Here is a 16,520-nt window from a genome sequence, read left to right as displayed (position 1 = left end):
TACGAGGCCACATAGAAATATATATTTTAGGCTAATCACACAAATGGTAGAGCCAAAATTACGCTACTCCACTACTACCAGGGAAACCAAACCGGTTCACGACCTCTTATTAGGTGGCAGTGTCATATTATTCTACACACCCAATTTCGATTTCAATTTGGACGACTATTGGCAGAGAAAGTGAGTAGTGGGCGGAGTGATTCTTGGACGACAAAGTGGCGATTCAGCTACAGCCCCAATAAAAGTCACGGAGGTGGGCGGCACTACAATCTTGTAGGCGGATCCCGGTTGAACGAAATTCTGGTATAATGGGTAAGAATTCTGTTCTAGAAGGCGGGGCTATGATGCATTGGGCGGGGCTCTACTAAGCTAACCGGTGCTTCGAATGGCTTAACTTATGGCCAGTGGGCGGGCGTCCTTCTATGACGTTCCCCGAGCCTGACAATAGAACGCACGCCGCCCGCCACCTGGGTTGAGCTTCCTTGGGGCTGGTGCCGGAGCAGCGGGTGCCGGCGGGAGTATGCTGCCGAAGAGAGCCTGCCGGGGCGGGAGGGGGCCTGGCCGCCCTCGGCCTCCCCCGGAGGAGCCCGTACCCAGGCGCCGATGGGTTGCTGAAACTGTCCAGTTCCCGGCCCGTCCGCCCTGCAGAGGCGGCCCTCTGCTGCAGGATTGCCCGCCCGGCAGCAAGGGGGACGAGGGTACAACGAGCAGCGTGAGCAGCAGCAGCCTAGGGCCTTGCGATTCAGAGGAGGAAGAGACAAGGCGCCTCTTCCGTCTGCAACGTTTACTCGATATAGCACTGGGCCTGTCGGGCCGCCGGCTCCGCATCTGCAGTACCATCTTCTTCGGTAAGACCGAGGGGGACCGGAGGACGTTTTAACTTCCATTGGGGGAGACAGCGACTAGACAGGGACGCTCCTCTCTTAAGAGCTGAGCCAAACGACATGCAGGTCACATCTTTTTAGCCTTGTGGGACATTAACATCTCCAACGGGCAGTAGCACCTTCCGCAAACACCAGCATGCCCTTTCCCGTCCCAACTACGGATTAAATTCCAGGTCAGACATTCAACACATTGCTGCACATATGCTGTTAACCGCAGACGCCCAGGACACGCTCGCCTGCCCCAAACAAAGTTCCACCATACACGACACTAATACGTCTTTCTTTCACTTAAAGCGGTTATTCCCCGGTCCAGCCATCCAAAACGTGCTTATGTCACCTACACCATTTGTACTCATGTAGTACTTTCTCACACCCAACTACTGCCACGCTGGACTCCGAAACCGCCCTCCAAAAATGGAGGAATGTAATAGGCTTCCAGTTCCTGCCAGGCACTAACATTCCGTTATTTTACTACTTCACAATTCTGGTCATGTTGAATAGTAGCATTCCATCCTACTATGATGGACATGTACACAGACACCCCAACTACCCATGCAGCATTACAGTATCCAAGCCAGAGACCGACATCTATTCACACATGTAGTGCAATACCACTTTCTCCACCCATCCAGAACATCCGCATTCCTTTCCAACCATCAAGGATAGATGTACACTAACCTCGCAGGGCATGCACCGCTTCACATATGCACTCAAGTGTTACACACACCTGTACAGCAATGTGGAACAAACACACACACTTTTGCTAAGTAGTTTTTTGTTAAGTAATGTTTGTTGAAAACTTGCTCCTGCTTGTTACATCCTCATAAATTTGGGATTGTGATGAAGAAGGATACATTGCCCAATTTGGTTCATATAAATATTGAAAGTTAATGAAGAGCTCCTTGCCCACGTAGAGAAACAAGACCGAAGGCAGTGTTCCTTTATGTGGTCATGGAACTTCAAGGTGACTTGGTATATCATTTTAATATTCAGCAAGCGGTATTTTATTCCTTATAATACATGGTCGCACCTTCACCCTTCCCCCAAAAACTAAATATTTTGGTGTTTTCCTCTTTCATGTTCATTGCTGATCATTAGAATAAAAGCAGACTATGTACTGCAGAATTAAACACCCCAAAAAGCAGTTAATAATTTTTGTAGAAAGTTACTCCAATCAGTTCAATCTAACTCTGGTTAAAAAATGATAGCTCAGATTGCTTGGAAACATTCAGAGATTTTATATTTCATGAAATGAGTTATAGTGTGGAACAAAATAAAGATGCAGCATAAACATCTCCTTTCTGCAGATCCCTTTTTCAATTTAGTAAAAAAAATCCGAATAAGGAAATGCCAGTTCTGTGCCCCTTGATTAAACTGTAGATGTTGTAATGCTCTGTGACTTGCCTTTCACCCTGGCTGCTGGCTCTGGCAGCAGGCATTGCTACAGTCACAAGTCAACTGTAATAGATTATTTAAAAAAATCTTACAAATATTACCAGACCTGCAGGTCCAGTGACTTGGATTATCTACTTCACCTAACTTCAATGCACTCGACCCACAAATTGATTTCAAACAAATTTTCTAATAAACATTTACAGCGCCACCAATCCCTAACCTGTGGCCTAACCGTTTTACTAGCAAATGTGAATTTGTCACTAAATTACCTCCAGAGAAATGTTTATCAGAGATGATGAACACTTACAAGTATACCAGTAAAATAAATGTGCCAGAAAAGCTCCAAAACTTTACTGCATCACTAAGATAATAACTGATTAGATCAGATGACCTACCTGCAATGCACGTTACCCACAAATTGGTCTCACACGTTTTTGTCAAAACATTTGCATCCACACCAACCCCTAAACTGTGGCCTAACCATATTACTAGCAAATGTTAATTTGTCACTAAAGTACCTTCTAAGAACTGTGTATCAGAGATAGTGGGCATCTATTGATCTGATAGGGTTTATCATTACTCTTTGAGGACATCCGGGCCTGCAGATCGTATGGTACAGTCCGGAAATCTTTTTTATGTGCAAGTGATGTTAGAAGGTACTGATGCATGACTTTGAAAATACAAGGGATATGGAGTACCGGTATATAGAATAAATCCTTCATTCTGATGCACTATACTAACTTTGTAACAATCTCTTGCATATGAATTATTGTGGCATACCATGACCAGTGACTCCTTGTAATCAAATCCCAAGATACTATATTTGAGCCCTGATGAGGTTCCACTGGAACGAAACGCGTTGGCTGTTGCTGAGGCTTTTAAAAAAAAAAAGAATTTGAATAATAAAGTTTTTTCGAAGACCTTTGGAGACCGGTTGAACTGTATTCTCTTGTGCACCGTCCTTTTTGGATAACCAATTTAATAGGTTTTTTGCTACCATGCCTTGTGTTTTATTATGTTCTGAGAAGCTTGTCAACTCATTATTTGGTCCTAATACAAGGTAATTTGTTATGTTTAATTTACATTTATGGTCAATGGTGTGATTGCACAGTGCATTACTTATGCGTGTCTCTTGCCTTTATACATGATTGTATACTGTGAGATCGTATTCTTCCTCATTGTTACAACTTGTCCTAAGTTATCTCTTTCATATTTACACCTTCATCCCAATCCATTAGTGTATGTGCAAGGTCTTCTTTCTTTTTTTTTTTATGCTGCTTCATTAAATGGCAATCCTTTCCGCTCTAATGAGGAAGAGGTGCCATCTACTTATTAACCTGTTAGAGGTTAAACAAAGCCACATGACTGTATACCTCAACTCCATTACAGCCAAAAGTTAAATAGTCTCTTTACTGGTAAAATACACTGTACATAAACTATGCATTTACCATGAGGCTACTTACTCCCCTACACACCACAAATTGACTAACTTGGAGACTCCAAACATTGGAGCATTTTCTTTAAAAGCCTTTTCTCAGAGGAGCTAATAGACTATCCACAAATTTCCAAACATGCGATTAGTCAGAAATCTGAACCGGCAGCAGTTTTTCCTATGGGGTTCCCACTATTTAGTGGGAATGTAATGAGAGTATGTATTCCCAGTTTTAGATAGATGAGTCATGTGTCTTGTTTAATTGCTTAACATTTTTAAAAAGTTACATTTTGAAAGATTTTCTGGAAAGACCTTTTGATTTTCGGAATATGCAGGACAATTATTTTCCGTTCAAAAAATAGGAGAAAAAGGAAAGATATTGATGACTTTCTCCTCTGTCCATTTCATAGATGAGGGTGTGTGCTACATTTTCAACATTCTTGTAGCTTGTGCTATTGAGAGACAGAATGTGAAAGTATGTCAACACTCACTTCCAGTCACCCACACAAAGGGGCCTATTCCGACCAAATCGGTTCCGGAATGCTTCACGAACGACTCTTTTGGGTGATTCCGATCAAGCGATTTGGATGCATCCAGAAGCTGCCGGATATGAGTCGGTCAGACTTCCATTGTCTTCTATGGGAGCCTGTGTTCTGTGTCCCATTGATGAAAGGGGTTGCTGGAGAAAGTTGTGCACCCTGTGGCGGGCACCCCATGGTACCTACCATACTACGGCAGACATTTGTATCATGGTGGGGGAGAGGGAACTCATGGGTACCCCCACAGGCCAGATATGGAGGGCCTTGGGTGAATTGGGGGCCTGCTATGGGCCCCCAAAGACTGATTCCGGCAGCCGATTCGTTCCGGGGATACCGAATCGGAACTGCTGTCCAAATTGGTCATCGTGCTCGCCAGCTCGGAAACAGAGTTCATAGAACTGTACAATTAGACGCCGAAAGACGCAACCTGTCCGAATGCTTTTCAGAATGGACTTGGACAGGCCTAACGGTTTCCAGGCATGGAAATCAGTCGTTGGGAAGTGTGCTTGGTTAGGTCGGAAACAAGGGTTCCGGATCGGATTCAACAAACCCGAATCCGATTCGGAGCCCTTTCGAACGACATTGGAATCGACCCCAAAGTATCACACACACCATCACAATCACACTCTGTTCTCACTTTCTATGAAAAGACCTCTGGTCTAAGAAAGTAAGGAGTGTGCCTTGTAATGATTGAATATTTCCCGCTGGGCAGGATAGAGAGGTGAACGTATTTTACAGTAATATACACTCTCAGGTAGCTAATCTAAAATCGGATTTGGGCACAGTTGGAAGGTGCTGACTGGTGAATTATTTCCTGTTTGAGCTGCCCTAGAAAGAACACATGATACAAATTTCTGCCGTAGTATGCCTGTGTTGGTTCTTATGTTTACAAACCGCCTCCATGAAAGGATGGTTGATTTATTCGAGCCAGGTTCTTTTGTCCAAAACTATTGCTTTGCTTATACTGGTAATTCTTTCAAGAAAAAATCCAAAGGGTACAAAAAACAAATCAATGTCACCCTATTTCGAAATTCATCAAAAAAGATTTTTTTAATTTCCTGAATTTTGTTTTTCCATTCATCATTCAAGAATTAAATATATGTTCATTCAAAATTTGTAAGCAACACACCACAACAACAACTTGTCACGCAACAAAACAGCCAATGAATTCGGGTCCATACACCATAAATAGACAACAATATGAATGATTCATAGACCTGACTAGGACAAAACATGTAACATATAACAAAACACCCTTTGCTCAAGCAGGGTAGCCCTTCATTTGAACACTTTTTAACAAGAGCTTATCAGTTTGAGCAAACAAAAAACTGTGTGGGTTCTTTTCAAAAACAATTCCTGCACTGCGCCAATTATTGCACACAATTTACACAGTTATTCAACCAGGCAGAAAAGTCTTGTTTTTAATCACACTTGGTTTTAAAAGCAAGACTGCTACGTTCAGCCTCAAAGGCATCTGTGTTGCTAAGCTACAAATTACACTATGTCTATTTGTCCCACTACTTAAAAATCTATATGTGGCACAGTGATTTTCTGGACTATATAATGCCCTGGTAAGCACAAGCCGACGTCTGATGTTCCAAGTGGCCACTTATGAAATGTGGCACAACTGGAATTTGGTGCTATACTGTGCCCAACCAATTTGACACTGGCACCACAGATCAAGAAGGACAACTTGCTGGGACTGGAAAACACAGTTTACATGCTTCTCGATGTAATCGGCTAATGAGGAGGGTGTAATCACACCCTAGTAATGAACACCATGTCCACAAAAGAACTGCACAAAGGTGAGCTGCCATGTTTTTGCACGAGGTGTATGTTATCCTACCTGAAAGCAACGTTTTAACTTTTTCTGTTAGCCTTCTCACGCCGCTTGCACAGTCGCACATTTAGGGCTACATCTTTTAATGAGTGTCATTTTGTTAATCATTTTTAGGTCTCGCCTGTCGATGCGCATGCGCATCGAGCAAGCGAGACTATTGCGAGTTATCCACTCTTTATCCACGCTGCAAGGAATCGTGGCGATTCCTTGCAGTGCCCGTGACTTTTAAGGTCAATGCGCATGCGCATTAAGCTTATGCGCATGCGCATTGACCTTAAAAGTCACGGGCGCGTGCATGTCCGTCTTTGTTTACCCGCTCCGCCCCCTCCCCTTCCCGCCGTGTCGCATTTCTCCTCCCCCCCTCCCCTCTCTTCCCTCCAGCTTGTTGTTTGTATAATTTAACCCGCTCCGCCCCCTCCCCTTCCCTCCGTGTCGCATTTCTCCTCCCCCCTCCCCTCTCTTCCGTCCGTCCGTCTTGTTTTCCTCTATTTGCTTTGCTGCAATCTAATCCTGCTTGTTTTTATTCTGCTCGCCGTCGTTTATAATTTGGCAAGTCGCTGTTGCTGTATAAGGATTTATCTAGCTCTAAAGTCTCGTGTTGTCTGGTATTGTTCCAGCCACATCCACTGCATCCTGCTTGGAGTGACAGAAGCTAAAGGGGGTGAGGGGGAGCGACCAGTCAGCCAATAACAATCGAGTTTTCAATGAACTGGGCCATTTGTTGGTTGCTCATACGAAGTAGAAACAATTCGTCCAATCCCGTAGAAGTGCTACGGTCCTATCACTGAGTTTCAAAACAACGGCAGTAAAACGGAAAAGGGACTTCAGTCTCTCTCACAGCAGTGGTTTATTTGGAACGGGGTTGTTTTTAAAACGAAGAATAGCTTACAGTATAGAATTCAAACAGTAAACATCTTTGGTCTTCCTTTTAAAACGTTATTCAAAAAACGTTATTCAGAAAAGTTATGGCAGAAAAATGTATTTGCCTTTGGAGGAGCGGCTTCAGTCTACAGGCTCTGCTTATTATCACGACGACGCCTTATTGGTAGTTCATTGAAGTCACCCTCCCTGTAATTGAGGCACCAGACGTCTAAAATCATAGGTCTGAGGCTGCGCCATGTGCCTCAATACGTCGCATTAGCTGCCACACATTTCCTTCCCCCTTCGTTTCCATTTCGTGCCGCAGCTTTGTTTTACCGCTGTGTGCGCCTGATCCTAACGTGGACGTCCGTATACATCCTACATAGGGAATGCGGACCCTACGTGTGGCGTCACGTGCTGTCTGTATGGTGTGTGTGTGTGTTTTTTTCTTCCTAGCGAATATCTTTTCTGTCACAAGCTTGTTTTACTTATCGAATAACGCCATCGTGTCTTGGCACTGTCCGCCTGCCAACTACATCTTGGCAACTAGATCTTGCCGAAGCCAAGAGCTGCTTTCTCATTCTACGCTTACTTAGCTGTCGAACTGCCGTTTTCACGATGCAAACTAATAGTTTTACTTTCATCACTATTATTCGTTTTCAGAATACAAATGAACTTCAGATTTTAAGGTATCAAACGTAATGAGGTCGAATTCGAAAGGAAAGAAGTCTAGGCACACAGGTGTGTTGTTAATGGCAGAGAAATATGAAATAATCCACTGGTTCTGACCTTTTAGACTGAACTACTGTTGCAGAGCCTGAAGTCAGTGGTACTAGTTAAACTCTTTATTGTTATTTTCATTTTTTGGTTGGCAGAAAACAGTGTCAGTTGGGAAATTCATTTCTGCTCTTTTCACTGTTGACAGATGGATTCCACCGTGGGGAGGGGGCTCTATCGCTCTCTTGTGGAATATTTTTTTTATTCACAACAAATTTTATTGCATTTATTGTCATCATACAGCACAATGAGCAACATATATATAGACATTTGTTCATGAAGTAATATTTCATTACAGATTTTTGATAACTAAACTAAAACAGTGTAATCTGCTGCGATGTTACTTGTCTGTATCTTACAATGTTACCCCCAGAAAATGTCCATGTTCCCTTGAGTGGTGTTTCACAAGATAGATCACCCTACAGGGTTGTATGTCTGTACTTCGGTATCTATGGTATTGGCGATTAACGTTGAATGTTCTAGGATAAGTCAGCGGGAATCAGCACACTGCTGCCATATTTTCATGTGTTTCTGCAGACATCTGCATGCTTGAAAGACTGATATTTCTAGCCCCATACAGGATCACACAGTTTGTCCGCCCCTGGTCTCCTGTTTCAACAGCCAACAATCGGTATTACCCTGGATTATTAGGTCTCGCCTCACCCTCAACCCCTCACCCTCAACCCCTCACCCTCAACCCCTCACCCTCAACCCCTCACCCTCAACCCCTCACCCTCAACCCCTCACCCTCCACCCCTCACCCTCAACCCCTCACCCTCAACCCCTCACCCTCAACCCCTCACTCACCCTCACTCACCCTCACTCACCCTCACTCACCCTCACTCACCCTCACTCACCCTCACTCACCCTCACTCACCCTCACTCACCCTCACTCACTCTCACTCACCCTCACTCACCCTCACTCACCCTCACTCACCCTCACTCACTCTCACTCACTCACCCTCACTCACTCACCCTCACTCACCCTCACTCACCCTCACTCACCCTCACTCACTCACCCTCACTCACCCTCACTCACCCTCACTCACCCTCACTCACCCTCACTCACCCTCACTCACCCTCACTCACCCTCACTCACCCTCACTCACCCTCACTCACCCTCACTCACCCTCACTCACCCTCACTCACCCTCACTCACCCTCACTCACCCTCACTCACCCTCACTCACCCTCACTCACCCTCACTCACCCTCACTCACCCTCACTCACCCTCACTCACCCTCACTCACCCTCACTCACCCTCACTCACCCTCACTCACCCTCACTCACCCTCACTCACCCTCACTCACCCTCACTCACCCTCACTCACCCTCACTCACCCTCACTCACCCTCACTCACCCTCACTCACCCTCACTCACCCTCACTCACCCTCACTCACCCTCAACCCCTCACCCACCCTCAACCCCTCACCCTCACTCACCCTCAACCCTCACTCACCCTCACTCACCCTCACTCACCCTCACCCTCAACCCCTCACCCTCACTCACCCTCAACCTCATGCTAAAGATTTACAAAAAAAACCATAAACAATTCTAAATGCACTAACTCTAATGCTGCGAGACCTATTGCATTTCTAATGCTTGTTTCTCCTTGTGTTACCTGCACTTTTTAACTGCTTCAAGCGCCCTGGTCCACCGCAGCCTCTCAGGCTGACTGTTTGGAGGGCGTCTTGAACTCGACTCGTGGAAACCCTCACTTCCGGTTTCACCTGCTAGACGCCATCTTGGTTGGCGGTCTAGGTGCTGTGTCCTCCTATATTTTAGGTCTGTGGAGTGGTAGCGCAGCGGGCGTGCCAGAGGCGTGCCAGAGGCGCGCCAAAGGCAAGCCCGTCTGCGCGCCAAAGGCAAGCCCGTCTGCGCCTTTACGTCTCCTCTCGCCAGAATCCCTGGTTGTAAGAAACCTGGACGGTACACTTATGGCAGGGAAGAACTTCTGGCTATTAACTCGGGGACTATTCTATGTAAGGCGGCTCCTTTTAACTTAGGGGTAGAATCTATTGGTTGCACGGCTTGTAGCTGTTATACCGGTCTCTCCACCCCTAACACGTGTATCGGGTGGTCAGCCCCAGGCCTGGTTGAAAATATTACAGCTCAACGTAAGGTGGCTGGCTAAACACTACTTGGAAATGTATGAACTTGTTACAGAGGATGCTCCGGATCTGTTTTTCCTGTGTGAGGCGTGGCTAAGTGAGGACATGGTAGCGGAGCCTAATCTAGCACTACTCTCTGGATATTCCATATGTACGATCAACAGGGAATCCAGAGGGGGAGGTATTGCAGTTATCTTCAAATCCTGTTATTCATGTCTGTTTACCAAGGAACTTATTGAAGGCTGCGAATGTGCCCGTTTTAGAATCTCTGTGAGACCTCACTCAACACTTTCAGGACTCCTGCTTTATCGGCCTCCGTGGCCAGCTGCCAATTTAAAAATGCCCTCTTGGAAACAGTCGGCTCGCTAGCCGTGGGTACTGCTAATTTTAGTATCTTTGGGGATTTGAATCTGCATTTTGATTTAACCCATGACCGTGAAATCTGCAGGCTTCTTGCAGACTTGGCTGCTTTTCAGCTGGACCAATTCATGTCTGGCTCTACATATATAGCTGGGCATTTATTAGACCCTATATTTTCTAATATTCAGTTTTCTAAGGTAGAGACGCCTATACCTATGGGTTTGGACTCCTCATGCTTTGGTTGTAATGTCTGGTCCGCTCACTGAGTCTTGTAATTCAGACATCTTAAAGCCGGTCTATAAACGCCCTTGGCATATGTTGAAGCTGGAGGAGCTACATGATTTTCTCGCTGTCAACCCTTTGGGTCCGTTACATGACTCTGAGTCTGATTATGGCTCATTTTGTGACTGGATAAACCATGGTCTTGACTCCTTGATCCCCGCTAAATGGTTTAAGGGGCGTACTTCCACTACTAGCCCATGGTAAAATGACTCTAACTGTACTAAGGAAAGCATGCAAAAAGGCTGAACAGAAGTGGTGAAGGGATTATGATTCTGAGATACAGCTATGCTACCTCGCAAAAATCAAGCAGTACCACAAAGCTATCTGTAAAGCTTGCCGCTGCATACTATGCTAGTGAAATCAAGTTGAGTCCTAACCCAGCTAAATGTATCTTTAAGCTTTTTAAAGATCTTGGGTCCAGGAAAGTTACGATGCCTGCTATATCGTCTGCACAGCAGTGTGACGATTTAGCCACCTTTTTTGTGGAAAAGGTGCGTGCCATTTACCAATCTTTTCCTCTAGTCTCCACTCATTCCATTTCTTTGTCCTTGGGCACTGGGTCTCGGCCGACCTTGGCAGCTATCCCCTGTATGTCTCAGGAGGAGTTCACTCGGCTGAATGGTAAAATTAAAACTGGCTCTCCTGCCGACCCTCTGAGACCAACGCATTCAGGGATTCATTTTCCATTTTCCGGGCTCCACTCTGTCAAATAGTTAATTCCTCCTTTTTGACTGCAACTGTTCCGGCACTATGGAAACAGGCTCAGGTATCCCCTATTCTTAAAAAAACCTACGCTGGACTCTTCCAAACCGGAAAATTTCAAACCCATTTCTCCCCTCCCTTGGGTGGCTAAGGTTGCAGAGGCACATGTCAACAATGTGGTTACTCAGTTCTTGATCTCCAATAACATCTTGGATACATCTCAGAATGGGTTTCGACCGAGCCACGTACGGAGACTGCTCTCCTGGGCACTACTGAGCATCTGAGGTCCATTCTTGATGCCGGTCAGAGTGCGGCACTGATCTTGTTAGATCTTAGTACCGCCTTCGACACAGTCTCGCATGACATCTTGCTATAGCGGCTAGAGGATGCTGGGGAGATCGGGTCGGCTCTGGAATGGTTCAGATCCTTTCTGACCGAAAGATTGTTCAGAGTGTCCGCTCCCCCGAGCCCGTCACTGTTCAATCTGTATGTCCAGCCTTTGGCAGCTGTCGCCAGGCAATGGGACCTTGATATGGTCTTATATGCCGACGAAACACAGCTTGTTGTTACCTTGGCTGAAGGGTCCTCCCCTAATGCCTATAGGTTTAGAGATGGAATGGCCGCTGTAGCCGAATGGATGGCTACTAATTGCCTGCAACTCAATGACAACAAAACCTCAGTTTTGTTGGTTGAGAAGAACGCGAGCCTGTGGAGTGAGCATTGGTGGCCACCTGTCCTGGGTGATGTCCCCACGCCAAAGACTGTGGTTAAAAATCTTGGGGTGTGTATGGACTCCTCTCTTAGCTTTCAGGATCATACCAGGAAAGTGGCTAGCACATGCTTCGGCCTTTTGTGGGGTCTTAAGCCACTTTTGTAGTTTTTCGATCCCGCTACACGTAAGCTGGTTGGACAGGCGACTATTCTATCTCGCCTGGACTATGCTACTTCCCTTTTACTTGGGGCAAATAAGGCTGAAATACTTCGGATGCAACGTGTCCAAAATGCTGCAGCCAGAATCCTGGTAGGTCTCCCGCGATCCTGTTCTGCTGCTGGCACTATCCGGAGGCTGCATTGGCTTCCTATGGAGAAGCCTATCCAATTTAAGGTATTGTGCCTATCTTTTAAGATAGTGAAACTTGCTAGCCCCAACTTGTTGAGTAACTTGCTTGCTCCATATGTTCCCTCCCGCAGGCTGCGTTCGGCGGGGCAGCAGTTGGTTGTTGTCCCACGGTTTAAGCGCAGCTGTGCGGGTGGACGGTCCTTCCATTACCTTGCAGCTAGGTTATGGAACTCTCTGCCTGAACAGATCCGCGGCACAGACTGTATACTCGCCTTTAGAAAAGCTGTTAAAACCTTTCTCTTTACTTTAGTTTAGTTTACTGTGTTATGGCAGCTGAAACGGTTTCAGGTTGTTGTGTGTGTTATACTTCGTAGCTGGAAGTGCCGGGACTCCCCTTTGCTGGGGCAGCTGTGCGCTATATAAGAATCAATAACATAACGTGTTTGGCTGATTGCCGTGTAAGGTCAGCAGTCTGAGTCCACGCTGCAATCAGCCAACCAACACCTGTTCTTTACCACCATTAAAGTTGTTAATATCGTTTTAGCCTGCTGTCTCCCAGAGCCTCCCATTGTTGATGCACTAAGCTGGCTATAATTAGCAAAGCTGTTGATCTAACTTGCCATGTTGGGCCAGTAGACCTAAAAACTGTCATAGTGAGTGGGTGAGTACCTTTTTTGAGGCCTGCAGGTAATGTCAGAACCCCTGTAAGAGGGCCAAGGCGGAGCTACTGGGCCCAACTGTGGGGGTTAAGGCCTTTTACTCCTGATGTCGTGGGGTCAGACTTGATATGGGTCCGGAGCAGATGGGCCCAGTACCCCTTCAGCACTTGACTCTCAGTAGAAGCAGCATAGGTCGAGCAGTCCACGGTCCAGTGCACGGGGTGAACTGAGGCTTGAAACTCAGATTACTATCAATAGCAGCAAGGGGTGATTGTCCAGTCAAATACTTGCTTTTATAAAAAAGGAGTATTTATATACTCAAAAAATTAAATTATGGCATATTCAAACAATGAAATGTTAAAGAGAGTGGGACCATGTGATCTAGAGGAATCTCCAAAAAGTCTGTAGGACCCTCAGCAGCCGTTTTCTGCCAGTGGTATATGCTTTACCGTCAGCCTACTAATGGTTGGTAACCTCATCATTGGGTCTTGTTTCCTCCACCAGAAGGTGATTCTGAGATGAAAGCAGAAATCCAACAATAAGAGTGATTTAATATTACCTCTTATCTAAAAAATGATTTGATAAAGAAAAAGATAAGGAGGGTAAGGTTAAAATAAAAGTGGAAGTGAAAATAGTATGTATAATGTATCCATACATCTTATGGTAAAAGAATGGTCTACATGTTTCAGCCCACCTGCGCCTTCATGGGGTAGATGGCTTTTGTCAGGACCAATATTCTTGGGGGAACCCCTTAGTTACTCATGTCAGGCGGAACACTGTCCCCAGGGTTTGCTTTATGTTCCGGTCATGGTCATTCCTGATAATGAGAAAACAACATTGTTCTGAGCTGAAATTAAAAGAATTGAAAACCAACCCAAAGTACAGAACACAGTATAAATGATATTGTTCTAATTATGTACATATGCTAATTTACGTGCAGGTTATTAGTGTACCTTTTTAATGATGGCTGTATAATTTCTTGGAGAATTTCTATATTCTGGTTTCTCTAGGTTCCATTTACTTAAACCATTCTTAAAAAGTATTTTGCTCCATATTTCTTTTACTCCGCTAATAGGTCTCATGTGTCATTGAAAAATAAATGTTTTTTACCTCTTAGGGTACTAACAAAAACAGTCCTCTGAGGTCAGGGTTCTAGTGTTCGATAAGCATGTCCCTGAGTCTCACTTCCTTCTCACCCACAGAGAACTCGAGAGAAGGATTCGAATGTTCCTAATAAGTTTCACTTTTCCTGGCGACCTCAAACTCGACTGACACCATGAGCCAGAAGCCCCCTTCTTTATCAATACTAGACTCCTGGATGCAGAGATTTTGAGTTACTAAGACCCATGTCGCAATAATAAATACATTTAAAGTGGCCAACAAGTACAAACCTAAACCAAGAGGCACATTCGATTGCTGTCGGTAGAACCCCAATCACTTTATATTTGCTAACAATAACTACAAATTGAATTTTTCTTAGGGGGATTTTGATCCTCCCATTTAACAAAGGATCGAAGTAAAAGCTTTGGCACCTACTGTGTAAGTCTATGTCTGAGCTTGGAGAGAATACACTATTGTAGTGCAACAAGTTAGTTTTTAATATCTTCTACAGTAGGAATAAATATTTAAATATGTAATTACCAGTTTGAATGTTGCTTGTATTTATCATTCTTTTCCTTAGATATTATTGCATTGTTCAAAGCAGTTGATTCGCTATTTAAGAGGGTAATTATTTAATGTAGGCCTGATACAAGAGCTAAGTAAGCTCTGGCCAGTGGCGGATACTGGTAGAGTGTAGTGGAGTCCTGACCCAAGATTTCCCCCCCCTCCTCCCTCCCCTTTTATAGAACCACAAAAAAGGCATCAAAGGGGTCTTGTTACCTCGATTGATCTTCCTATTCTGGCTTGTCCGACCTCATTCCTGTTCCAACTTTCCCTTCCAAAACTTAGCTGTTTTTAGAAAATGTTTGGGAGGCACATTAAGGGGTCAAATCGCCTGAAATGGTGAGCGCTTTTTAAATGTTAGTATATTGCAAAATCCAGATGATTCAAGTTCAACACCATTCAATTTGTCCATTATTAAGAGACTGGCCACGTGATCGAGAATTCCAAAAGATAAACTGCTAATCGGCAGCTGAAATGCATCGTCAAACCGTCTTTGTTTTTAAATGAGAAGTTGTTAGTCAGCCTATGATCAGAGCAGCTATTCAGAATGCTAACCTTTTTGTGCGGTTCATGTTAACCATTTTGTCTTTTTGAAATAAAGTAAGATGTTACAATAGCATGTTGGTGATGAGAGGCATACTTACTAGTATGCAACTTCTTGACCTGCATGTTATACAAATGGCAACAAGTGCTTAACTCGCTAAGCCATCTTCATTTTCCTTACTAAACCCACTCAGAGGCTAGGAAAATTCTACAATATCCAGAAAACTGCCCGCGCTTTGTATCTGCTGCATTGCGTGACTTATGATACTCTGGCCACTTTGTGCCTCTGGAAGACTCTTCTTCCATCATAATCCTCTTTCTAAATGAATAGACTGCTTTACACTTGACCCTGCTCCTTCATCTTACTAGATTCATTTGGACTGTATACTGGGATGTGAAGTAGGGCACCTTAACCTTGGGATTTGGCATCGACATGTAGGAATTGTCCATGATCTACTTAAGGCCTTGGGAACAACCACCCACACTTGTCAAAGACTGCAGACCAAACCTCATGTAGTTCATTCCGGCTGATGTTGATGGGCTTTTCTTACTGACATTTGTATCGCTAGATACACCTGTGCTCCTGATGAATAACCACCTTACTCTATTGTCAGGCTCTGTAACGTAATTTAAAGTAAAACAATTGCGCCCCCCCAACCCAGCTGGCATGTACAATTCCATAGGAAGCCGTTGGGGCAAATATGGAATTCTAATCCCATTTACTTTCAGTTGTGATGCCATAGCAGTGAAAACTGAACTTGCTTTCCACTGCCTTTATATCACAGGGGCTGCTGTCTTTACCTTTCGCGGTGCTCCTGAGATTTGAGAGACACCATTAAATTGGTGTTTCTTAGTCACCATCTTGTGTGTGTGTATATATAACTCTCACCAGCTCATAATAAGCAGTGGAATGATGGGTGACTCTAGCATCTCTTGTACTTTCCGTGCGATCAACAGAAAAATGCGGATCTCTGCTGCAATTTGCAGTGCCTGGGTGTAACTGCTGCTGCAGGGCAAGGTATCTGCTTACACACTATTAAAGAAACCTTGAGCAGTGTGTTGAAGACGCAGAGTGTGTTGCGCTTTAATTTATTTACGAAGCCAAAAGAAACCGTGATCCTCCTCTCTCCAGTCACAGCTCAACTGGCAAGAGTAGAATCACCACACCATCAATACATTCTACAGAACCCTCGTAGGTGAGGGTTTTGTCTGCGTTGAGGCCAACATGCCCATCCACATTACTAGGTAAGGTGTAGGAAGATGCACAGCTTTGTTGCTAGAATTCTTTGCGTTTTTTCTTTTGTTTTTTGTTGTGATTAATTCAATTTAGTGGTGCTCAATGAGGAGGCGTCGAGGGCCCACGACGTCTGAATAACAAGTTGTATGCGTGAAACCAGAGGATCTCTGGTGT

At 44.7% G+C, this 16,520-nt stretch overlaps 1 protein-coding gene across 2 annotated transcripts in view; it reads left to right on the top strand.

The window, feature by feature from the left end:
* Positions 1-397: 397 nt before the first annotated feature.
* The window catches only part of DPY19L1 (dpy-19 like C-mannosyltransferase 1), a 477,954-nt gene continuing 461,831 nt past the window's right edge, over positions 398-16,520 (top strand). The window contains exon 1 of one of the 2 annotated variants that reach the window (XM_086964815.1): positions 398-848. In XM_086964815.1, the coding sequence (XP_086820941.1) occupies positions 521-848 (328 nt within the window). In that variant the 5' untranslated portion in view covers positions 398-520. The remainder of the gene's footprint in view (positions 849-16,520) is intronic. The other variant, XM_086964814.1, reaches the window with a different exon arrangement.

This window comes from Lissotriton vulgaris, chromosome 4_1, assembly GCF_964263255.1.
Source record: "Lissotriton vulgaris chromosome 4_1, aLisVul1.2, whole genome shotgun sequence".
Lineage (NCBI taxonomy): Eukaryota > Metazoa > Chordata > Amphibia > Caudata > Salamandridae > Lissotriton > Lissotriton vulgaris.
Note: the sequence above shows the minus strand (reverse complement) of the source record. Positions and strands in the feature narration are given on the sequence as shown.